The following is a 24437-nucleotide window of genomic DNA, read 5'->3' as shown; positions in this document are numbered from 1 at the left end:
TGGTAAAAATGAATTGTGTATGAAATACATGCAATGTCATTTAAGTTTTATTTATTCGGTTTTTAATATGCTTTTAACGCCAAATGTACCCAGATCACACCATGAGCCAGATATATGTTCCCTTCCAAGATAAGATGGTGGAACATTTGGGTCTAAATTAAGAAGCACCTGATACAGAAACCGTGGGCTTCTGGTTACCGGAAGGTTCTGTGATCAGGTGAGCATGGCTGCAAACGGACACCTTGTTCCAGATTGGTGCCGGGCCTTGTGGACGCTGGCGTGCCGCGTGTGCAGCGTGTAGATGGGTCACGCCTGTTCATGGTGGCCTCTCTCTCAGCATCATGGCCATAATCAGCCAGGGTGTTTTAGAAGTAAAGCTGGCATTGGCCACATAGACCACGTGGTGGCACTGGTGGTCAGGCTTCTCGGGCCTGGTCCACGGTCACCAGCACTAATGCTCCTGAGCCCTTAATCTGCAGCCCTTCATTTCACCGCTTTTAAACCTGACACCACTTCCTGCTCTGTCTTGGAAGTCTGCTACCCCCCTCTAGGGGGCAGTATGAGAGGCCTTCAGCAGGTGTCCCCTCCCGCTGTCAGTGAGACAGCGACCCACCACCCCCCATTGAAATTGGCCTTTTCACCCTGGCCTCTGCTTCTGGATTCAAATCTGAAATGGAAAAACTTTTCATGCAAATGAGGCATTAAACCGGGATGCAAATACATGACGTGCATGTGGCATCCTGAGACAGGGTTAGGGGTGAGGGTGAGGGTGAGGGTGAGGGTGGGGGTGAGGCCAGGCCCCCGTTAAACAGCAGAGGGAGTGTCCTCATTTCTCTCCACACGGTGCTTGACAGTAGCTCACTCTGTGACAGATAGGAAAGATGATGCCACTTTCACAGCCACCTAAAGCATCTCCTCCCTCGCTCTCTCTCTCCCTCCCTCTCCCTCCTTTTCTCTTTGATAGAGGAGAAACTTCTTCCATCTAACATGTGCAGAATATCAGTTATTGTCTAATGCATACAATATAACAAATGGAGTTTAGTTTTTAATTACTAGCATCTTGAAATATTTCATATAAAAGGATTAACATGGTGCCCCCCCCCAACACTCCCAACCCTGGCTGTTTGTGCTCCTCCAACGGCCCAAAGAAATGTATTTTCTCTGTGCTTAAATCCTCTAACAACCCGGACCTGACGCCCTGACGGTCCCTGTTTCTGCTCCCTTCTGGCGGGTCCCCTGCGTCAGAATACACTTAGTGGGTGTCGGCATCGGCATCAGGGAAATACTGGAAGCTTACATTGTGTATCTCGTTTAGTCTCCAATTTCCAAGATTTATGTTGAGATACAAACTTCTCCTGATGGCACTGCATCCTGAAAAGGTGCATAGGATATGAGTTACCTTTGCACACGCAGAAGATCATCTGAAGGTAAAGTTGTACTGACCAAAGCTCCTGATGTGGTAGATCACTTTTGGATGAACCGCCTGTCTTCCAGCTGTGTGTCCTGGTCGGGGTCACAGGGGGGGCTGGAGTCTATCCCAGGAAGCTCGGGGCACAAGGCTGGGGTACAGCAATAGGCAATTTGAAGCTCTACTGTACATGACAGTACAACAAACAATGGGCTACCCAGTCTCACAGGAAAGGGCTACCCAGTCTCACAGGAAAGGGCTACCCACCCACCTACACCCAGAAAGATGAGCTTGCAAAGCCCCCGCATCAGCAGGTAGGGGCGCTACATGGGTGCCCTGCCCAGCCCTGCTGTCTGTGGAGCATCCCCACTGCAGGCACATGGATCTGGTGTTTGCCCTAATGTCCCTGCCCCCACCCTATCCCACTTTGGTCAAATCATCTCTTTTCTCTGCCAAAGAAATTTGGCATTTGGGATCAAAACAGCAGACATTCCTTGCCCCGTCTGGTGGTGTCTTCTCAACAATGATATAAAGCGCTTTAAATATAAAGAGCTTAATGACAGCACTTGCACCACACATACAGGCTGGGCCAGCCCCCCAAATGTACGGGGGCTGTACACAGTCGCTTCCAGGTCTCAGGCTCCCCATCACTGCCGGTGAAGGTGAAGACGTCCCCCTCTCACCATCAGTCTTCGGCTGTCAGAGTCAGAGCCAGCTTGTCAGAGGCTTCATCATAAATTATTTATTTATGTCATCTCTGCTGTGTCAGAAGTCCCCGACGCCCTGTAACGCTCAGCTAAGTCCCCGACGCCCTGTAACGCTCAGCTAAGTCCCCGACACCCTGTAACGCTCAGCTAAGTCCCCGACGCCCTGTAACGCTCAGCTAAGTCCCCGACGCCCTGTAGCGCTCAGCTTAGTCCCCGACGCCCTGTAACGCTCAGCTAAGTCCCCGACGCCCTGTAACGCTCAGCTAAGTCCCTGACGCTCTGTAGCGCTCAGCTTAGTCCCCGACGCCCTGTAATGCTCAGCTAAGTCCCCGACACCCTGTAACGCTCAGCTAAGTCCCTGACGCTCTGTAGCGCTCAGCTTAGTCCCCGACGCCCTGTAACGCTCAGCTAAGTCCCTGACACCCTGTAATGCTCAGCTAAGTCCCCGACACCCTGTAACGCTCAGCTAAGTCCCTGACGCTCTGTAGCGCTCAGCTTAGTCCCCGACGCCCTGTAACGCTCAGCTAAGTCCCTGACACCCTGTAATGCTCAGCTACGTCCCCGACGCCCTGTAACGCTCAGCTAAGTCCCTGACGCCCTGTAACGCTCAGCTACGTCCCCGACGCCCTGTAACGCTCAGCTAAATCCCTGACGCTCTGTAGCGCTCAGCTTAGTCCCCGACGCCCTGTAACGCTCAGCTAAGTCCCCGACGCCCTGTAACGCTCAGCTACGTCCCCGACGCCCTGTAACGCTCAGCTAAGTCCCCGACGCCCTGTAACGCTCAGCTAAGTCCCTGACGCTCTGTAGCGCTCAGCTTAGTCCCCGACGCCCTGTAATGCTCAGCTAAGTCCCCGACACCCTGTAACGCTCAGCTAAGTCCCTGACGCTCTGTAGCGCTCAGCTTAGTCCCCGACGCCCTGTAACGCTCAGCTAAGTCCCTGACACCCTGTAATGCTCAGCTAAGTCCCCGACACCCTGTAACGCTCAGCTAAGTCCCTGACGCTCTGTAGCGCTCAGCTTAGTCCCCGACGCCCTGTAACGCTCAGCTACGTCCCCGACGCCCTGTAACGCTCAGCTAAGTCCCCGACGCCCTGTAACGCTCAGCTACGTCCCCGACGCCCTGTAACGCTCAGCTAAGTCCCCGACGCCCTGTAACGCTCAGCTACGTCCCCGACGCCCTGTAACGCTCAGCTAAGTCCCTGACGCCCTGTAACGCTCAGCTTAGTCCCCGACGCCCTGTAACGCTCAGCTAAGTCCCCGACACCCTGTAACGCTCAGCTAAGTCCCCGACGCCCTGTAACGCTCAGCTAAGTCCCTGACACCCTGTAACGCTCAGCTACGTCCCCGACGCCCTGTAACGCTCAGCTAAGTCCCCGACGCCCTGTAACGCTCAGCTACGTCCCCGACGCCCTGTAACGCTCAGCTAAGTCCCCGACGCCCTGTAACGCTCAGCTAAGTCCCCGACGCCCTGTAACGCTCAGCTACGTCCCCGACGCCCTGTAACGCTCAGCTAAGTCCCTGACGCTCTGTAGCGCTCAGCTTAGTCCCCGACGCCCTGTAACGCTCAGCTAAGTCCCCGACACCCTGTATCGCAATCGATCCCACTACACTTGCCCACTTGTTATTTGCTGCAATGTGAAGACAAGGACAAACCTAAATAATGTTTGTGTGTGCACTTCGCGTTCAATAGCCCAACTGTCTTGTTTACAGTTACTGTTGCTGAATTGACACAGTGACATTGTACCATTATTAATACGTATAAAAAAGCATATATGAAAATATATATGAAAGTTACATGATGTACATTGTCCCCCATAGTTTGATGTGTAATGCAGACTTAACTGGACGTGTCTGTATCATTTACGTTAATACTTATTAGTCAATTAATTCTATGTTTCGTACTTAAAACAGACACAGTACAGTTGTTATTATTAGTAACGGAAAACTATTTTGAGGGATCGCAGAAGTATTGTGTGGGAACATAACTATTTCAAAAAATATTCTCCCACCCTGACCTCTTATATACTGTACATATATTTAATCTTGAACAAATAAAGATGAAACCGGTTTCCAGCATTATTGATATTGTTTTGAGCTGAACAAAATGAATGGACAAAGTTTACATACCTGCTACCTACTATATATGCCTAGTTAATTATCTTGCATATGCGCAGTCGACGCGCACCAGACATAAAAATCCATGCTTCACGCGCACCAACCACAGCCGTCCACAGCCAGCTGATGACGATATTTACATCACATCCCCTCGTCTGTAACTGAAAGCGCACGCTGAAAAGTGAAGTATGAATTGGCCTTAACCTCACATGATCTGACCCGACAGCCTCAGGGCTTGTCCTCTCTCTGCTCTCCTGCCCTTCCCGGATCAGTGCTCTCGGTGGACCTGTTCCGTGGACCTCAGTCCTGGTCCTGAGCTGACGTCATCAGATGGATGCAGCTGAGGGAGGGGTGGAAGGGGTTATTTCAGCATTGATCTGCAGGTAGTGTGGGGGAGGGGATGAGCCGTGGTGCCGGAGATAGAGGCTCCATGCGGTGAGCCTGGCAGACGGACACGGCTGGAGTCTCTCTCCTGCCCGACGGCCCACAGCTCTCCCCGCAGATTCGGCTCGTACCCGCAGCCCAGACCAGGTGCTCCTTTCTTGTGGGAGACCCACAGACAGGGTTACTGTATATTTATGCCATTTACTGTACATAGATGTGACGGCAGTGTTTACCTCCCCTCAAATCACGCATTACAGGGGCCCCCTATTGGCCACAAACAGTAACTACACTAAATATTAAATAAACACGTTCCATATTTAAGAGATGGTGTAGCAGCGTGTGCTGCTATCCAGCTAGCTAGCTACAATCTTCTGACACTACACATTAACTATTTATTTAGTTTCTGAAACATCAGGAGATGGGGGGGGGGGTGCTTTTCATGTGGTGCCCCAGAAACGACAAACCTGTCCCTGTATAGATGTACACGTCTTCGGGGGAGTACACAGTCATCGGGCCATACGAACACGCATAGACACGCGCGCCAACAGATGTAGCTTAATCCACTGCCATTGTGTGTGGGGGGAGCGCATGGCATACTCTAATCAATGCGAAAAGCAAAAATCACAACTTGAATTCATCTGCACAACAGAACCCCTAATGCAGAGAGTCTCTGAACATCAGGGGGCCCTTGAATAGCAGGATGGAGGTGTGGGACCACAGGGGCACTGGCCCCAGCTGATTAATTGGCCCACAGAGTGCCCCCGCCAATGTCACTCGGCAATTCAAAAGATATCATTGGCTAATAAGCGGGTGGACCCCCCCTGTTTAAACTATAGCCCTTCTTACACCCTCCCACCTTAGAAAATCCTAGAATTGCTCGGTGGGGCAGAAAGAGAGAGATTATGTGGGCTACAGAATGGAAAAACAGAGAGAGAGCTAGATGATGTTATGTGCTGTGTGCGTGTGCCTGCGTTTTTGTGTGTGTGTGCCTGCATGTGTGTGTGTCTGCGTGTGCATGTGTGCCTGCATGTGTGTGCCTGCATCTGCGTGTGCCTGAACGTGTGTGTGTGCCTGCATGTGCATGTGTATGTGTCTGCTCGTGTGTGTGTGCCTGAACGTGTGTGTGTGCTTGCTCGTGTGTGTGTGCCTGCGCGTGTGTGTGTGCCTGCGCGTGTGTGTGTGCCTGAACGTGTGTGTGTGCCTGCATGTGTGTGTGTGCCTGCGTGTGTGTGTGCCTGAACGTGTGTATGTGTCTGCTCGTGTGTGTGTGCCTGAACGTGTGTGTGTGCCTGAACGTGTGTATGTGTCTGCTCGTGTGTGTGTGCCTGAACGTGTGTGTGTGCCTGCATGTGTGTGTGTGTGCCTGAACGTGTGTATGTGTCTGCTCGTGTGTGTGTGCCTGAACGTGTGTATGTGTCTGCTCGTGTGTGTGTGCCTGAACGTGTGTGTGTGCCTGCGCGTGTGTGTGTGCCTGAACGTGTGTATGTGTCTGCTCGTGTGTGTGTGCCTGCGCGTGTGTGTGTGCCTGAGCGTGTGTGTGTGCCTGAACGTGTGTATGTGTCTGCTCGTGTGTGTGTGCCTGCGCGTGTGTGTGTGCCTGCTTGTGTGTGTGTCTGCACGTGTGTGTGTGCCTGCGTGTGCATGTGTGTGTGCCTGCTCGTGTGTGTGTGTCTGCTCGTGTGTGTGTGCCTGCGTGCCTTTTTCTAATTATTACATTGTGATTTCCCCACAATGTGATAAATCCTGTAACTTCACCTTGTGGGTAAAAGGGGCTGGGATAAAGGTCATGAATAGAAATGAATGGAGAGTCCACACAATGATATGAATACCTGGACTGTGCATGTGTGTATCCTGCCTCCGGCCCCTGCCCACATTTAGCGGGGGCCCTCAAACTAAGGTGTCCCACCAGGCACCATCGCCAGTCTTCCTCTAAGTGGACAGGTGCAGCGCACCCTGCGGGCCGATTTACATGTGAATTTGGGGCCCTTAAGCAGCTGTATTAATCTGCCTGGTCAGCTCTGCTGTCAGTTCGTCTGGAGCAGAGCAGCCATTTTACTACTGAGATCCTCCCTGATCACACATCAACCCGTGGAAGGCAAAGCAGCCTTTATGGGAGAATGACAAACTACTTTGTGTTTAAGGCTTTACCTCCCCCTCCAAAAAACTGGGAGGAAAAACAGGCAGCAGTGAAAGATGGGGGTCTTTGGGGCCGCCACTGGGTGTGTGGGTCCAGTGTGTGGGTCCGGCGTGATTACCTTCTTTAAAAAGTAAAGACAGCTTTGCTCTCTGCACCCATGCCATTTCGGACTCACTATAACTCCTCCGTCTTTTCATCTGTTCACTCCCTTCCCTCCACCTTAAGACCATGTGTGTGTGTGTCTGTGTGTTGCCCTTTTTATTCAGGCATCTGTCTGAACTGCCAAGACAACACGAAAGGACCCGGCTGTGAGGAATGCAAGTACAATTTCTACAGAAGGCCAGGTGCCGCCCTGTCAGACGTCTGCATCCCCTGCCCGTGCTCCATCGTCACGTCCACTGGCAGCTGCCACATTGGTGAGTCCTGGGGGGTGGGGGGGGGGGTTGGGGGGAGTCGAGCTCACCGGGTGGCGGTTCAGCCAGGGTGATTTCATGGTCACGCCATCAGCTTCTTCTGTTGACAGTGAGAATCTCCAAATGCCTGCCTCTATCTCCTCTCCTTGCTGTGACCGCTGCATTGTTCCCATCCTCCGCCTGAGGGGGGCGCTAGGCCGTTTTTCACAGGACGTGACTGCTGACGTCAGGATATTTGGTATTGCAGGAGATAATAATGAGATCAGGTGCTACGGAGCATGGGGGGGCCTGTGTTTGCATGCATGTCTGCAAAGGTGTATGTGCTTGAGGGCACAGCCTATGATAAGGTACAAGATACCCTGTGCTGTTAGGGGAAATGAACAGCTCCCCCTGTGGATTTACTGAAGAATATCGTTACAGGAAACAGCCCCTCCCCGTACCCATATTTAACTGGAAATGCTGGGGTAACACATTACTTGAGGGGCACAAGTGACTCAGTGACTACTCAAGTACAAATCATGAACAAATATAGTAACTGCACGAAATACATGAACCATTATGATTAATTAATGATGAATGAGCATAGGAGCAGTACCAGTAACTAACATTTAGTTTCTGGTTAATTAATACATTAAGTAAGCGTGTTCTACTACCTTTGTGTAACGAAAGCTGGTGCCATCAGAGGTCTGTGTGCAACTATACACAGGGAGTGGGGAGGGTCTAAGGATGATTATACACAGGGCAACAATACACAAATACACAGGGAGTGGGGAGGGTCTATACATAGGGCAGCTATACACAGGGAGTGGGGAAGGTCTAAGGATGACTATACACAGGGGAACTATACACAGGGAGTGGGGAGGGTCTAAGGATGACTATACACAGGGGAACTATACACAGGGAGTGGGGAGGGTCTAAGGATGACTATACACAGGGCAACTATACACAGGGAGTGGGGAGAATCTAAGGATGACTATACATAGGGCAACTATACACAGGGAGTGGGGAGGGTCTAAGGATGACTATACACAGGGCAACTATACACAGGGAGTGGGGAGAATCTAAGGATGACTATACATAGGGCAACTATACACAGGGAGTGGGGAGGGTCTAAGGATGACTATACATAGGGCAATTATACACAGGGAGTGGGGAGGGTCTAAGGATGACTATACATAGGGCAACTATACACAGGGAGTGGGGAGGGTCTAAGGATGACTATACATAGGGCAACTATACACAGGGAGTGGGGAGGGTCTAAGGATGAGTATACATAGGGCAACTATACACAGGGAGTGGGGAGGGTCTAAGGATGACTATACATAGGGCAACTATACACAGGGAGTGGGGAGGGTCTAAGGATGACTATACACAGGGCAACTATACACAGGGAGTGGGGAGGGTCTAAGGATGACTATACACAGGGCAACTATACACAGGGAGTGGGGAGGGTCTAAGGATGACTATACACAGGGCAACTATACACAGGGAGTGGGGAGGGTCTAAGGATGACTATACATAGGGCAACTATACACAGGGAGTGGGGAGGGTCTAAGGATGACAACTTTTTGAGCAATGCTGTCGGGCTATGTTGTGCTTAGGCATTTTCCCATTGATATTGGGCAAGATTTTTTTATTTGAAAAATAAAAATTGACATTGTGGGGACCATTTTTTCAGTCTCCACAGGGGGAAATTTAATTTTGTAAAAATCTGTGACTGCAATCAAAAAATTAAAGGTAAAGGTGGGTTAGTTAGTTTTAAGGTGGAGTGGAGAACAGGGTTCACTGGGTGAACTGGAGTATCTGAGTAGTCGGTAATAATGAAGGTAATAATTAACATCTTGTTAATTACCTTGTGTTGAGCCGGACTCTCCTGGTAGCTGGGCAAAGCAGTCCCGCCATCTTTGCCCTGCTCCACTAGGGGCGCTGTGCCCCCCCCCCCCCCCTCCCCCTCATTGTATTACTACATGAGATGGATGCCTGGCTAGCTGTGGTCCTGGCACTAAATTGCCATTGTATCTGTAAATACTGCTGAGTCAAATTGCCATTTGTCAGGCCAGGGGGGGCTACTTGGACAATAATGACTAAAACAAATAACAGAGAGCGGGTTACCGATGACTCCGGGGGCTGAATGTGAGCCCCCCCCCCCCCGCATGTTCTCACTATCAGCTCTGAAACTGAAGGCACTACATGTGCACGAATGTAAACTGAAAAGTGTGATGAATGTAGTACAGTGTGATTCCCACAGGTGCAGCAGCTTGTTAAATCATGGAGAGTTATGTGATATGACAAAGCGCCGGGGGGGGGTGCGATTCGTTATTCACACCCCAAATGGAAGCGCCGGCCGGCAGCCCACAAGGGGCGGTGTGACCAGCAGCTCCTGCCGCATGTGACAGCCGTCACCACGGGGATCTGCGAGCCACTTTACACGTCTTTCTTTTCATTTACTGAAGGACGGCAGCTTCCTGCTTACCAGGTCCGTAACAGATGCCAAAAATGCGGCCCCCCCGCCACCTCTGCCCACCCTCCCACAGGCTTCTGAATAGCGGTCCTCAGTGTCAACCCTGCTTCAAGGTCCCCCTAAACTGCCCAGTCTGCTCCTATACTGTCTCTGCTGCAGGTGAGGACTCTTTCTATATAGGCAATGTGTGGCTCAGAGAGTTGCTGGTTCAAATCCCATGTTCGGCAGAGTGATGTCACCGCTGGGCCGGTGAGTAAGGCTCTTAACCCCCAGTTGCCCCAGGGACTGGCTGACCTGGCTTTCTGAGAAGGAATTATCTGAATTATGGATGGACGTGTCTGTTAAGTAAATAAATTAATAAATAAGATGTGACCATCCCATCTGTGCAAATGACCTCCTGTCTGCTGTCTTAATTCAGCACCAGAAGGGGGGAACAAAATTGTTCTAGAAAGGGCTCCCACCCGAGGCCGGTCATGTGACAGAGGGCTGGAGCTCTGGGATTGTGGGTAATGTAGTTCAGATGGCACATTGCCAATGGCACCGAATAAGAATGGCTTTGTGTGATGATTTGTGTATGTGTCCCCATCCCCGCCCAGAGCCTCTCCTGCTCAGTTATTCTGTGTCCAGGTAACCCACCCAAGGAGATTTATGCTTTCATAACTCCATTTCCTCCTCAGCGGAGGTGGTAAACTGCTCAGCAGCCCAGCTATGGATTATAGCGCTTCAGGTTATTAAGACGAGCATGAAGCACGGAACGCGACTTATTTAAAATCATTTTTACGCTGTTCATTATTCACTGTCACTGCTTTGTATTAATCCAATCACTCATTTATTGTTTCAGGTTTGTGTCTGTGGGTGTCTATGCGTGTGTACCTGTGTGCGTGTGTTTCTCTGTGTGTGTCTGCCTGTGTGTGCGTGTCTCTGTGTATGTGCATGTGTCTGTGTGTGTGGGTCTCTGTGTGCGTGTGCGTGGCTGTCTGGCTACCTGTGTCAGCAGAGAGTCACTCCGCTCTGTCTGTGTTTAACCTTCACTGGTTCTGAAGCAGCTCTTCCACCCGCCCTGAGCATTTGCAGAAGAAAGATAACTGCTTGTTTTCCTGAGCTGGTTCTTTGTCTGAAGTTGTTCTATTACTTGATATAATCTAAATGACCTGAAACCCATAAGGCATATGATATAGCAGAGGCCTGAATTAAAGAGGCGACGTTCCTGCCATCTTCCATGTCATGCGGGAGGAATGTGCGCAGACCCAGGACTGGCGGAGCACGCTGGCCCGTTCGCAGGCCGTCCCGCGGGTCCATACCTGATGGTTATCCTGGGTTCTGCGGTATTCTGTGTGTATCTGCTGGAGGGTCCCAAGCCCTAAGGATGAAAAGAAGTGAACATCAGTTAACCAAAGGAATTGCCGTTACGTTACCTCACTCAGCCGACCCCTGCCTGCCACACCAGCTAGCATGCTTGGCTAGCTGTGGTCCTGGGATGCTCTGGTTTTTGTTACGGCAGCATAAGGTCAGACATCTGGGCTGGAATTTGCTAATACATGCTGTGTGTCAGATGTTTTTTCGGAGGGCGCCGGTACAAGGTCTTTTTTATGTGAAAAGAACACAAAGGTGATTAACAAGAGTGTGATTAATGAACTGAGATACTCCCATTGAGCCTTTGACGGAGTGAAGGAGGAAGCGACTGGACATTCTGGGCACCGTCAGCTGCCAACTCAAGGGAAAGTGACTCTCCTTAAACGCAGCTCCGTCAGACACCAACGCGCTGTCACTTGAGTGATGCCTGTGATCCGTGGCCCTGGGCTACAGAGCCAGCAAAACCCCTTTGTTTTCTGAACCACTGAGCCTAGTAAGTATTAATCTTCAAAATCTGGGTGAGCGTGGATGAAGGAGTGTGGTGGAAGGAGAAGAGGCACGACGCCGGTGCCAGCGAGCTGGTGCTGATGCTGCTGACGTTTCCTGTGTGGGCTGAATGGTGCCAATGAGCATTATACCCATGGTGGGCACACGAGCAGCCATGCGTGTTGGGGCAGGGAACGCTGACCTCATACTCTACAAGGTTCCATGCTGGTGCTATTAGGGTGTGGATCTGTGCCTAGCTTGTCTACCTGGACCACTTATATTAGCAGTTTACCAGTGTGCTGTGTATGAAATTGTTTATTTAAATGGTCATGACAATGAGGCATCTAAGCATGTCACACAGGTGCTGCCCTCTAGTGGACGGGACTCAGGAATCTGGCTTTGCGCAGCGCCTGTAATTTCCTGACCACGGGCCGCACTCGACTTTTCCTTGAGGATCTCTTATTCCATTATGCAGATGCTGTGCTAATTGCACTGTGAAATGTGTGGGGGGCCGCAGTGGGGGGGCGGGAGGTTGTAATGACTTTCTGTTATTCAGCCCTGTCTGACTTTCTTACTTTTACGACTCGCCGGTGTGCAAAATTAAAGTCAGAGCGACTGGGGTGATTTTTGCGTATCGCTGAGGGGGGGAAATCCAGGCTGACTGCAGTGGGGATTGGGGGTGTATGTTACTCTCCCCAACCTTCCCCCAGTTGTAGTGGAAATGACTGTCGAGTCGGTCCCACTCTGACCCCCGCACCTCTCGGCATGAGCTGATTGGTTTTCTCCTTCGGTAAACACGCGCACCATAACCAATGGCGCCATTTCCAGGGCATCGACATGCCTCTCTGTCACCAGGCGCTTCCTCTATCCTCTTCGATTCCCGCTGCATTTCTCTGGCACGCAGCCGGCGGGCAGGAGACCGCCTCAAGGTCTTGTTCCAGACATCACTCAGAATTTCAGATGTGACAAGCTGCCAATTGATCTTTATGCATTCAACCTGGTCCCATGCCACGACGAGGCTGAGGGGTTAATGCTGTGATTTTTCCGTTTCATTCATTTACTTTGTGTCATTTTACGTAAATGCGCATTGCTGAGCTGGAAGGCAAAGTCAAGCCGACAGGAATATTCTACCGAAACGTATTTCTGTTGGTCTCGACATGGAAACAGCATCACAGGCTGCTGCCCTTTCTGCAGAAGAATGTTCTGGACTTGCCCGGTCACAAACAGACTTTGGGTCTCGGCGTGTATACAGGCCAGCCGTCGGGGATGGAAGGGGACGTGCGGCAGGCAGTGACCCTGTGCAGTTAGTGTGTCTTTGTGACATCGCGCCGTGGAAGCCCTGTCTGTTGCCATGGAGAATGTGGTTCTGATGGAGCTGATCAGAGAGGATGGCCCCCGTGGCTGACTGGGTCCCACATCATGTGTGTCTGACTGAGGAGCCAGAAGACATCCCATAGTGTCATGTCACCTAATACTGGAATACTGGTATAATGGAAATCCTGTTCCTGGCGTGTCCACCCCCCCCCCCCCCCCCCCCACCAGAATGTTTTCATTCCAAACCACACTGCTTTGAACCTGCCACATTCATTATTAGCCTAGTAAAGACCATGGGAGCCTGATTAAGGTTGGGTTGGAATGAAAACATTCTGGCAGGATTATATAACAGGAAAACTCCAAGAAACCAAACTGCACACCACTGGCCGGCTGGACCTTTTCATTTCAGTGGCTTTGACTGAGTGTTGCCCTGCTAAGTGAGATTCCCGCTTCCCGTATGAGCTGCATTCCCAGCTGTGGCTGGATGTTTCCTGGCCTTCGGAGTGCTCCGACACGCACACAGATGTCATCACTACAGCATCCCAGGCTCCCGGAATATTGGAAGGGTTCTCGAACATCTGGATGTACATTTAAGCAGAAATGGCTGTATCAGGATCTGTCTTACAGAGAGAGCTGCTCTTACTGCCAGACATGTTTCCTTCTACAGAAGCTTGTCTTTGTATTTATGTCATTTATGCAGCGGTGACCCGAGCAGCATGATGGGAATGTATTTACCGTATCCTTTTGGCTGCTTGGTTTTGGGCAGTTTTGTGGCTGCTGACCGGCTGCTGTAATGGTGATGGATCCAGGCTCCAGGCTGGCATTGCTCTTCCTGCAGATTCCAGAAGTTCTCAAGCCTCCAGTGAGCTGTGCAGTGGCTGTCAACGCCTCACACAACCAAGATTTCATTTCATTGTAAACCAAATCAGCTGCTGGGGCAAAGAAAGTTTGAGGATGACATCTGGGTTACGTGTGTGTAGTAGTGTGTGGCTCCGCGAGTCAGGGTGCTCTGCTATTGGTCGAAAGGTCACCTGTTCAAAACCTAGCATCAGCTGACTGATGTCACCGTTGTGCCTCTGAGCAAGGCCTCCAGGGACTGACCTTGCTTTTAATAAAAACATCTGCTAAAGAAAAGTTTTGGGAAAAGTTGGGACCAATGAACTGCACTCAGAGCTGGCCAGGCAATTGTGCTGATGTGGACATATAAAGTACTTTATCCTTTTACTTAGATGATTATCAGTAAAAAAAAAAAAAAAGATGAGACTCTTTTCCGTTTTCTAAAGTTGCTTATCCTTTGAAGCGGTGCTTTGAAGATGTACTGATCCTGCAGCAATAGTCACTTACCCCGCAGCTTTCTGGTGGTGGTCCAGTTCCTTAAGCGGTTCATGAACGCACACCTTGTGTCTGGCGCAAGGCGGACTTCCCTCCCTCGCTGCCGCTCTCGCTAACTTTCCCTGTACAGCTACGCCTTTGTCCTTCCCCCTGTAGTGACGGCGTGACAGACGCTCGCGACTTTCCGCTACGAGTCCACACATCTGCAGCGTGCCGGCTGCCATAACGCACGGATTAATCTTGGCTCACGTTAACCTGGAGGCCAGTGACTGGTAGATGATTGACAGGACCCAGCCCGGGTGCCACGGAAGCGCTCTCTCCAGCACACGGCTTACGCTGCGCTTTCCAAGGCCAGCCGCTAAACCCTGCCAGGCCACAGAGCATCAAACCGCAGCACCTCGGCCACCAGGTGGGAGCTGTGTGGAATCACCGCTCTTATGGAGGCGATGAGCGTCTCGCTTGGGTGAGTTCAGGCAGGGTGATTATCTGGTGTTCATGGTGGGTGGAAAAGGATGAGTCAGCAGAACCGAGTTTCCAAACACGCTCATAACACAACCACACATGCAAGTGAGACTCTTGAATGTGTGTGTGTGTGTGTGTGTGTGTGCGCACTTGTGTGTACACTGTATTCTCACAGCTTACATGGACCATGTTGCTCCTTTGAGAGGGTCACCGTTCAGTGAAGGAGTTTATTTCCAGCCACCCGGAAAGGCAGGGCAGGGGGGGGGGGGCGACTTGTCTTCACTGGCGGCCGACCCACCAGACTGTGCCGCTATTCCAGGCTTCCCCAGTTTACAGATTTCTATGCTCAAACACATCTACTAAACTGGGTAATTATCTGATTACGATGTGTCTGAGCAGGGAAATCTGCAAACCGTGTTACAGATTGGATGTCCAGGACCAGAATCGGGGAACCCTACACTGTTAAAATCAAGAAGTTTTAGTCATGTTTCATGTTTAACACTAAAATACCTAAACAGTTAGACTTCCGAAATACACCTGCACATTCCTTCTGAACATATTCAGTTAAATTGTGATAAAAGACGGAACCTCCAACAACCTTTGTCATTCGCCAGCTTCGTCTGCTCTTGTTCTTTTCCCAGCGTCCGTGCCGTCTGCTAAATCAATCAGGGTGTACATTATACAAAAATCTCACAGGGTTTTGTAGCCAGTATGCAACAAAAAATTTGCATGATAGCAGCCTTTAAAAGCAGACGTACTTTGTCTGCTCTCTTCTTGAATGAAGCTGAATAGACTTGTATAGCTCCTGATATAGGCACTGCAGGGTGTTTGCTTCGATGGCTTCCCAGAGGATTCCCCTCTGCCCCGGCTTCAGGGTGGCCTTGTGGGGCTGGTTCTCCTAGCGTGTTTCGTGAGACTGCGTAACGTGTCTCAGGGGTGCGGCACACCAACTTCTTCTCAGGGATCGTCACGCTGAGCTTCACCGTCAGGAAGAATCTGCCTCTGCAGCCCATCCTCAGACCCTCAGGGGTTATGTTTTTTCTTGGGGAGGGGGTGCATTTCATAGCTTCTGGCTTGTGGGTATTTACTGATGGCCGATTATTTTCTGCTCCAAGGTATGAGTGTAATTACCCTTCTGACTGCGAACTCTCATACCCCCTACTGCCCATGATTCTGAGAATTATGCTTACAGGTATGTAAACACAGGATAGCACCCCCTAGTGGCTGAAACTTATGCCACTCCAGCTGTCTGTTTACTGCTCTCATTGATGGTATAATTACTTTTGTTGTGTTAGTGATATTGCAAAGTGCTGCCTTTAATTTTTCTCTCTTGATGACCAGCTCAAAGTCAAGGCTGCACTTTGCCACCAAATTGTGATGTCTTAGTGCCCTCTAGTGGTGGAATTGACACTTCTCTACTTGGTGAATTTTATGGTTCTTGACTCTGCCGTGCTCGTTCCTCCACCGCAGACTCCAGTGGGCAACCAGTGTGTGACCAGTGCCAGCCAGAGTACGAGGGCCCCAACTGCGACCGGTGCCGTGATGGATTCTACAACTCGGACAGCATCTGCCTGCCATGTGACTGCAGCGGTAATGGCGACCCCCGATATGCGCCCCGCCTCTGTGACCCCGACACAGGCCGCTGTCTGAACTGCACCAACCACACAGCCGGCCCCCACTGTGAGCGCTGTGCCCCAGGCTACGTCGGCGATGCCCTCGCCCAAAACTGCACCCTGATAGGTAAAATCCCGCCCACATTTTCATGATTCACTGGTGGTCACATGGTCCAGTGTGTCAGACAAACCTTTCAGTCTGGGGAACTTAAGGTCTCATTTACAGAGCTGGGTTTGTACTGCCTGATCATGGCCTGGTCATTGATGCATCAATGCATGGACAGATGGATGGATTTGTATTGGAGAGAATCTGATTGGTTCTTCTGGACATCAACCCCCTGCCCCCCCCCCTTCCAAAATGGATACCACATTTCTTTTGGTTTTGAGATTTTTGGATGCAGAGACCCAGAGCTGGAGATGGTCACCATGCCTGAGCATCCCCAGTGCCCATGGCTGGTCAGGACGTTTGCCAAAGTTTAATGGGGAGGATTCTTGAGTGATCCAATTGGATCCACATCAGAGCAGGGCTGATGCATCCACTGCAGCGCAGTTGGTCAGGAGCTGAGCTGTAACGAACTGGCAGATCACACTGGACCTGAACAGCGACCAGCTGAACATTATCTACTGCCCTGCTCACGTTTGTATGTCTCATTGAACTGGAAATGGTTAGCATGCTTAGTGGGATGGGTAGGTAACCAGCTGACCTGGGACCTCCAGAGGTTTTCTCTAGTTCACTCAAATGGATGTTTGCCCCTCCCCTCCCTTGATGGGGCATTTCCCCTCTTGCCAGGTGTCTCAGTTTATGTTTGGGAAGCACAGGTGATAGAAGGGAATTGAAGTTACCAGCTGTGGACAGACCCTGCTGTGCAGACAGCGGTGGTGCAGCTATCTGGAAATCCATCCCACTGCGTTTGGAAATGAGTTGCTACCATGTACTGAGGCTTCTACTAGCATGTCTCCTTATTCTGTCCACCAGGGTGTGTTGTATAGAATTCCTGGCTTAGTGTCCACCAGACAGGTGCAGAAGTCACTCATGGCCCAGGTCACGGAAAAGAAAGGACACAGGCTGAGGGCAGGTTAGCGGTTAATTAGTCGACGACAGCCGCACCCTGCGGCCCGATTCGCTACAGTCCACCGAGCTTGGCCCCGCTTGAAGTCCCAGAGATAGGGGACGGTGTGTAGGTGTGTCCCCTCACACACCATGAGGAAGCCTGACACTGCGCCAGGAACGCTTCCTGCCACACAGACCGGGGTGTGAATCACGCATCTGCTCACTGCGGGAACCAGAAACCGAAAACAGCCTTCCAGCTTGCTGGAGTTCCAGCAGTGAGCTGTCAAATCCAAAAGTGCGGGGGATGAGTTTAGTTCTTGGAGAGAGGATGTACCCCTCCTGGGACTGGTACCCAAAAACACTTCCCACTATAAAATGGTGTTTTTTTTCATCAATCATTTTATTATTAAACAGCCAGAAACATTAAACATACAGAAAACTGCACAGGGAAGCATCATAGAGGTATTTACAAATATATCAAAATATCAATATCAGGTACAGCCTGAAATAGCAACAAACATACAGTATCAGATACCCAACCCTCCTCCCCTGACCCAGCTAAAAAAATAGACTGAAAAAGGTAGACTATGCACCCAGGACAAGACCAGGGGCTCAGTCGGGCTCATGGTCTTCAAGAACTTAAATAAGTAATAAAGGGCTGCCATATTTTGAAGAACTACCTTCCCTCTCAAGCTACACTTTATTTTTTCAAGTTTTAAGGACATAAGATCCTTCGGCCAATACTGTAGCAATACAGATGGGGGATGAGAAGCCTTCCAGTATAACAGTAAGTTACGTCATGCTATCAGTGAAGTAAAAGTGATCGCATCAGCCAGTTGATTAATGAGAGAAATGTTAGGGTTACTGGGAACACCAATGATAGCAACCAGCAGACAAGGTTATAGTCTAATTCCCAGAACCTGGGAGATAATGCCAGAGGTCCAATATGGCTGGCATTTAGGGCAGCGGAAAAACACATGGATTAAATCGCAGGGGGACGAGTTACACTTATCACACGTCGGAAATGTTGAGGTAAATTTTAGATAATTTGCATCTGGACAGGTGCACTCGATGTACCACCTTAAACTGAATCAGGGAGAGTCTCACACAAGATGATGAAGCACGAATCCTACCAACCACCCTGTCCCAGTAACCCTGTCCAAATTCAAAACCTAGCTCTTTGTTCCCAGTTAGAAATGGTTTTAGAAACTGAATCATCATTTAACATAGTGTTTAGCCCCACGGGTCAGGATGATGTGCCGAGGGCTGGAAGGTCGCTGGTTCAAATCCCAGGGATGGCAGAATGACGTCACCACTGGGCCCCTGAGCGAGGCCCTTAACCGCCAACTGCTCCCTGGACTGTGTGACCCTGTTTACACAAAAATGTACTGTGGATAAAAGTATCTGCTAAATACATAAAACATAAATGTAATGAGTCAGTGAGCTTAGTTACAAGCCAGGCGGGAGGGGGTAGTTCTGACTGTGTAATAGGAGGCCCTGCTTTGCTCTGGTGTTACTGTAAGGAACCACCCAGCTTCACCGCAGGAGTTATACAACAGCTAAAATGTGCACAGTCTATGGGTTCAATTCAGGATGCTTTTCTCGAACAAATGAAAGTTCATTTATCAAATGCACAACAATATAGCCACAGAAGAAGCTAATGAATGAATTTCCCCGATAGCTCCCTATAGTAAAGCAATACGATATTTCTAAAAATAAATAAAATTGTAAAAAATAGAAAATACAAATGTGCTAATACTTGTGGCCTGATTGGCTAACGAGCAGCCAACTGCCTGAAGGTAGAAGCTGTTACCACAAGGAGACGGTTTTTCATTGTAATTTATGAGAGTTGTATCTGCGCTGACATGGCCCTGTTTAGTAGGGCTGAAAGCCAACCAAACCGAGCTGGCTGTGTCACCACCACCTGATTGGTCAAAATACAGGGTTACACCGATGATCTGCGTTGATATGCATGGATTATTTGAAGGAAAAAAAAGGCACATTCTATATATTATTCATTATTAGTAGTATCGCACATTACGATGTATTGATGCATTCCCCTTAACTCAAAACATTTCCAGTCTCTTACTTAAAGTTCTAAAGAACAGCTGAATGGAATTGATTCAAAATGCAAATGATAATTCCGCTAGTGTTTGATGTTGGCATAAGATGGCAATTCTCACAGACATTAAAGTAGCACACAGTAAATCATGATGTACACCGTGTGAACGGTAAATAAGCGTCTCTTCAGTTTTACGTCACTGTCATTCTCCTAACCCGGCAACGCCTTAACTGAGCTGACCCTTCTGCAGTGGAAAACCGAAGCAAGCTGGAACCACGTTGTAGTCTCTTCACGGTGGGAACTGGTTCCTGTATGCCAATGGAAAAGCACCATTCGAGGGCAGACCTGGCTTGTGTAGATGTTCTGGATATCAGGCAGATCACAGCCATTGACAGTCTGTGTTGTCAGACTAGTGGTGGGTGGTGAAGTTGCTCTCCAGTGCCCTACGCTGCTCTGTGTCGCTTGTCTTTATCCGCCATGATAACCATTCAGCATTTCCTGTGACAGATCCACCACCTTCACCTCCTTCTACTGCAGCTGACGGCATCGTTCTTCTGTTTTTCTCCTCAGTTGAGCAGGCTATCCCTACTCCAGACCTCCAGCCAACCCAGATAGCGAACCGGGCTGTGGTGTTCCGCCCCAGCGGTCCGTCTGCCGACAGAGGCATGTCGTCTGGAGCCAATGGTACCAGCCTGCCCACCGTGGCCACGACCCAAGCCCTGCTGACCAGCCTGGGCAGTCCAGTCGACAATTCCACCCTAGCTGAAGTGTCCTGGACCCAGTTCAACATCGTGGTACTGGCCGTCATCATCGTGGTTGTGGTGCTGCTTACAGGCTTTGTGGGCGGGGTCTACACCTACCGCGAGTACCAGAACCGCAAACTGAACGCACCCTTCTGGACCATTGAGCTGAAAGAGGATAACATCAGCTTCAGCAGCTACCATGACAGCCTGCCCACCGCTGACGTGTCCGGTTTGCTGGAGGACGAGGTCGCTGATGCGGTACCCAACGGCCAACTGGCCATCACGGGCCCCATGAGCGTCTACAAGGCCTAGCCCCTGGCCGGGACCAGACCAAGCCCGCCCACAAACTGTCTGGGGGCTCGGGGAGCAGACCGGGAACAATGGGCCGGGTATGAGGGGATAGCATCCCAGGAATGGGGTTTGTGGCTGTACAGTGGGGTTCCCTGCTTCTCTGTGCCTTGTCACATTGAGAGAACTCGCTAGGGAATCTAGTTTACAGCAAAATGCAAGGTTGCACAGGAATCAAAGCAGCACTTTCGGCAAGTGGAAAACATGTGAGGGGAAAAAATTGAAAAGCCATACCTTGACACTGACACAGAGGGGTATCTACAGCAGGGACGGGGTCAGCTCTGGGGAATAAACGAGGGCCCAGTACAAGGGGATGGGCATCTCAGCCACTACAGCACAAGGACTGCTGTGCACCTGGACACTTTAGAGGGAGAACTCACCAGTAGGGGGCACTGCTGTATTTACTGGTGTCCCATTTCTAATTTTTCAGACAGGGTTCTGTAACAGACCCCAATTATGCACAGCACCAAGAAAATGGCGATAAAAAACAGACAACTCGTTTATTTAATTTATGAAAGTAACTAGATGCTGACAGCGTTCCGATGCAGAACTACAGAGCAGCATGTTCGTAGGATCTTCCAAGTATTGAAGACTGAAGGGAAGTTCATCCCACCACCAGAAGGTGTAGTACCAGAGTTTTGGCTGTAGGGGGAAGTGTGGTAAAGACTTAGCCAGGGTTAGCGCCTCAGTGTGCTCTGCTGTCAGGCTTTATAGTACTTAGTCTCGTGCTGCTTGAATGTCATCTTCATTCAGAAGAGATGTGCCGTTTAGGGTGATGATCTCGATATAACAGGAGCAGTTAATAGTGTTTCTGTTTTTCATCCTGAAGTTTTCATTCATTTTTACTCCTTTTTTCCTACAAGGAGAAAAGACAACAATGGGAGGGCAGCATCACATTGGATCGAAGCGTGTAGCTCATTCTGCTTCTTGCCCTCTAGGCCCGCCCCTTCTGGCTGGTTTAGATTTCGGCTGATTGGGCATTTATGTACCCTCTACTAGTGCCCTTAGCCCAGCAGGTTTGGTTGGACTGTGGGTGTGACTCCGGAAAACGGCAGGTTGTTTCATGCTAATCTGGAGGCTGACCCCTTTTATAATTCTCCAGAACTTTCCAGGGCTCTTCAAGGCCCCATTGGCTGAGCCAGCATTTTCTAATGATGTCTGATGTCGTAATGGTAACCCAGTTTGCACGCTCAAGCTGTGACTCAGTTCCTGGAAGGTTACAGTATGTGTTTGCACGTTCTTGCCATAAGATGCTTATTGAACTGAGCGGTAACATTTTTTTGAACACAGGGCATTTTAAAGAGATGAGATGTATTTAAATGTAGCAGAAGCACATGCACATATGTCCACATCATGATATTTAGATGTTCACATACACCCCAATGTGCCCGGGGTAGGCCCAGAGATGTGTGATGTCCCTGCCCCCCCCAGTGGATCTCCTTTGAGCACGTGGGAATGAACCAGCTGTGGACTCCACATTTCGCCATGACAACGTAGCCACCCGGGGTGGGGGTCCTTCCTTCCAGCTGAATATCTCCACCCTCTGGGGTGCTTGTAGGGGTAAATAAAGACACCATGCTGTACAGATGGATGTAATTAAGAGCTTATCATAAAGCAGCCCCCCCCCCCCCAAAAAAAAAAAACAGAGTTAACATTCTAAGAAACCGTACCGTACCTCTGGCCAGCTTGGGTCAGACGGACTTTGCGATGATACAGTACCTACAACCTTCTGTTTTTAGTGAATAACAAGGTGTAAATATGACAGGCTAATGTTGCATAAGCTGTATTTAATAATAAAAGAGGTTTCGTCGATTTTGCCGTAGCCTCGTGTCTCTGTTCCCATCAGTCTTGTTTTTGATCATCTTTTTTGTTTCTGCTCATCTTCCTGTCTCTACCCCCCACCCCCTTAAAGAAAATAAATTATGCTTTATTCACACATGCACACTGGACTCGTCTTTTTCTGCGTCCCATTTTGCTCTCCTTTGAGACATACATAGGTGAGCATGTAGCTTGGGGTCTGAGCGCAGGCTGAGAGGGTTATTTTGTACCCCTGGAGTATTTCAGTTGGATAACGGCCTATTGTTTGAGGGATGAATGGACGAGTCTGTCAAGTACAAACTTCAAACCAGTGGCCTTCCAGTCAGAAGTACAGTGGTGTACTCTGCCAAGCCGCACACCACCCCCACAGGAGCCTGGGGCCTCATCTCTAAAACATTCTTACGCAACGATTTGATCTTAGAATGTGCATTCAGTTAAATACATTCTGCATTATGATATCAATAATGATTATTATTAATATTATTACGTTAGATTAAATAAAAACGCTAATTATTATTATAGTAGTAGTAGAAGCAGTAGATACTGTAGCTGTATTGCCAAATTGAACACATTGTTGAGGCTATATGTGCTCTTATTATAAAGTTTTTTTTTCAAAGTTACTGACCTAAATTACACACTGACCTTTTTTAGAAATCCATCCATCCATTTTCCAAACCGCTTTTCCTTCTGGGGCGCTGGGGGTCCAGAGCCTATTCCAGAAGCTACGGGCATGAGCCGGGGAACAGTCCATCATAGGGCACACACACACCATTCTCACACACACCATTCACTCACACGCCATTCACTCACACATGCAATTTAGTATGTCCAATTAGCCTCAGCATGTCTTAGGACTGTGAAGGGAAACCAGAGTACCCACAGGAAACCCCACGACGACATGGGGAGGACATGCAAACTCCACACACACGTCTTTTTTTAGAAATCATGAAAATAATAATAAAAAAAAATTCCTTACCTGTGTTTAATGGTGTTTTTTTTCCTCTGCTTTCCATTTCTGGCTTCATATCCTATTTTTAGAAAGTATCTCCAAGAACGTGTACCGAGCCATCCTTGTGTGTATTTTTTTTGTAATATTACTAGTTATGCGGCTCTTAGTTCACAACGCGAGGTTCCAAGTTATTAAGTATAGATGCTTGTTACAGTACACTAAGCACCGCCGTAAATAAAGTAGAACTAAATAGACAGAACAAATACAGAATTAAGAAAATACATCAATTACACGTTCGCTAACAATAACATACATACGTACGACGATAAAACACAAAATACAACATACCACTTTTGCCTGCTTGTGAGCTAAGAGTTGAAGCGCATTTTGAAAGTTCTTGTTTAAATTATGATGTTCTTGCGCTGTCCGAACCTCTACAAGAGGTCATACTGACTTATCGCTCTCCCGCCAGTATACAGGAAATGACGCACAAGATAAATAAAATGACTTTATTTCACACAAGAGAATTTCTACATTGGCCATATGTATAATTTTTTGTTAATTAATTTTTTCTAGTCAGCACACTAAATTTCGAAGGCTCCACTGAACCGATAACGTCGGTCCTCGAGAAGTTAAAAAGCCCGCCCGCACTCCCGAACTAAGTCCTGCATAGCGACCAGTGAGATTCTGAGCCATTCCTCTTGCAGAACTGTGGCCAGGTCACAATGTGATGCTGGTGCAGAAAAACATTTCCTGACTCGCTCCTCCAAAACACCCCAAAGTGGCTCAGTAATATTCAGAGCGGGAGTCTGTGCAGGCCATGGGAGATGTTCAATTTCACATTCATGTTCATCAAACCACTCTGTCTCCAGTCTTGTCATGTGTATTGGTGCATTATCATCCTGAAACACAGCACCACCTTCAAGGTATAATATTTGCACCATTGGGTGAACATGGTCTTCCTGAATGGTTCAGTAGTCCTGGGCAGTGAGGTGCCCATGTAGAACATTAGTGGGCCTAGGGAATGCCATGATTTTGCAGCCCAAACCATCACTGATCCACCCCTGTGCTGCACTCTGGATATACACACTCCGAGTGGTAAGTCTCTTTGGGGCTTCTCCACCCTTTAACTCTCCTGGATGTGCCACAGTCAGTGAAGGTTCATGAGAACAATACTTGTTTCACATTGTCCTCGGCCCTCAATTTGCAGTGCTGGCACCACTGAAACTGACGTTTGGCCAAAGGTTTGGCTATAACAGCCTGACCGTGAATGTTGACACT

The 24437-nt window shown here is 49.3% G+C and overlaps 1 protein-coding gene across 1 annotated transcript in view; it reads left to right on the top strand.

The window, feature by feature from the left end:
• Positions 1–22331, top strand: part of LOC111858742 (multiple epidermal growth factor-like domains protein 9) — a 76021-nt gene extending 53690 nt beyond the window's left edge. The window contains exons 4-6 of the mRNA XM_023840767.2: positions 7018–7167; positions 16043–16312; positions 19869–22331. Of these exons, the coding sequence (XP_023696535.2) occupies positions 7018–7167; positions 16043–16312; positions 19869–20353 (905 nt within the window). The 3' untranslated portion in view covers positions 20354–22331. The remainder of the gene's footprint in view (positions 1–7017; positions 7168–16042; positions 16313–19868) is intronic.
• The last annotated feature ends 2106 nt before the right edge of the window (positions 22332–24437 follow it).

The sequence above is a fragment of the Paramormyrops kingsleyae genome, chromosome 2 (genome assembly GCF_048594095.1).
Source record: "Paramormyrops kingsleyae isolate MSU_618 chromosome 2, PKINGS_0.4, whole genome shotgun sequence".
NCBI classification, from domain to species: Eukaryota; Metazoa; Chordata; class Actinopteri; order Osteoglossiformes; family Mormyridae; genus Paramormyrops; species Paramormyrops kingsleyae.
This window is presented reverse-complemented; position numbering and strand designations above follow the sequence as displayed.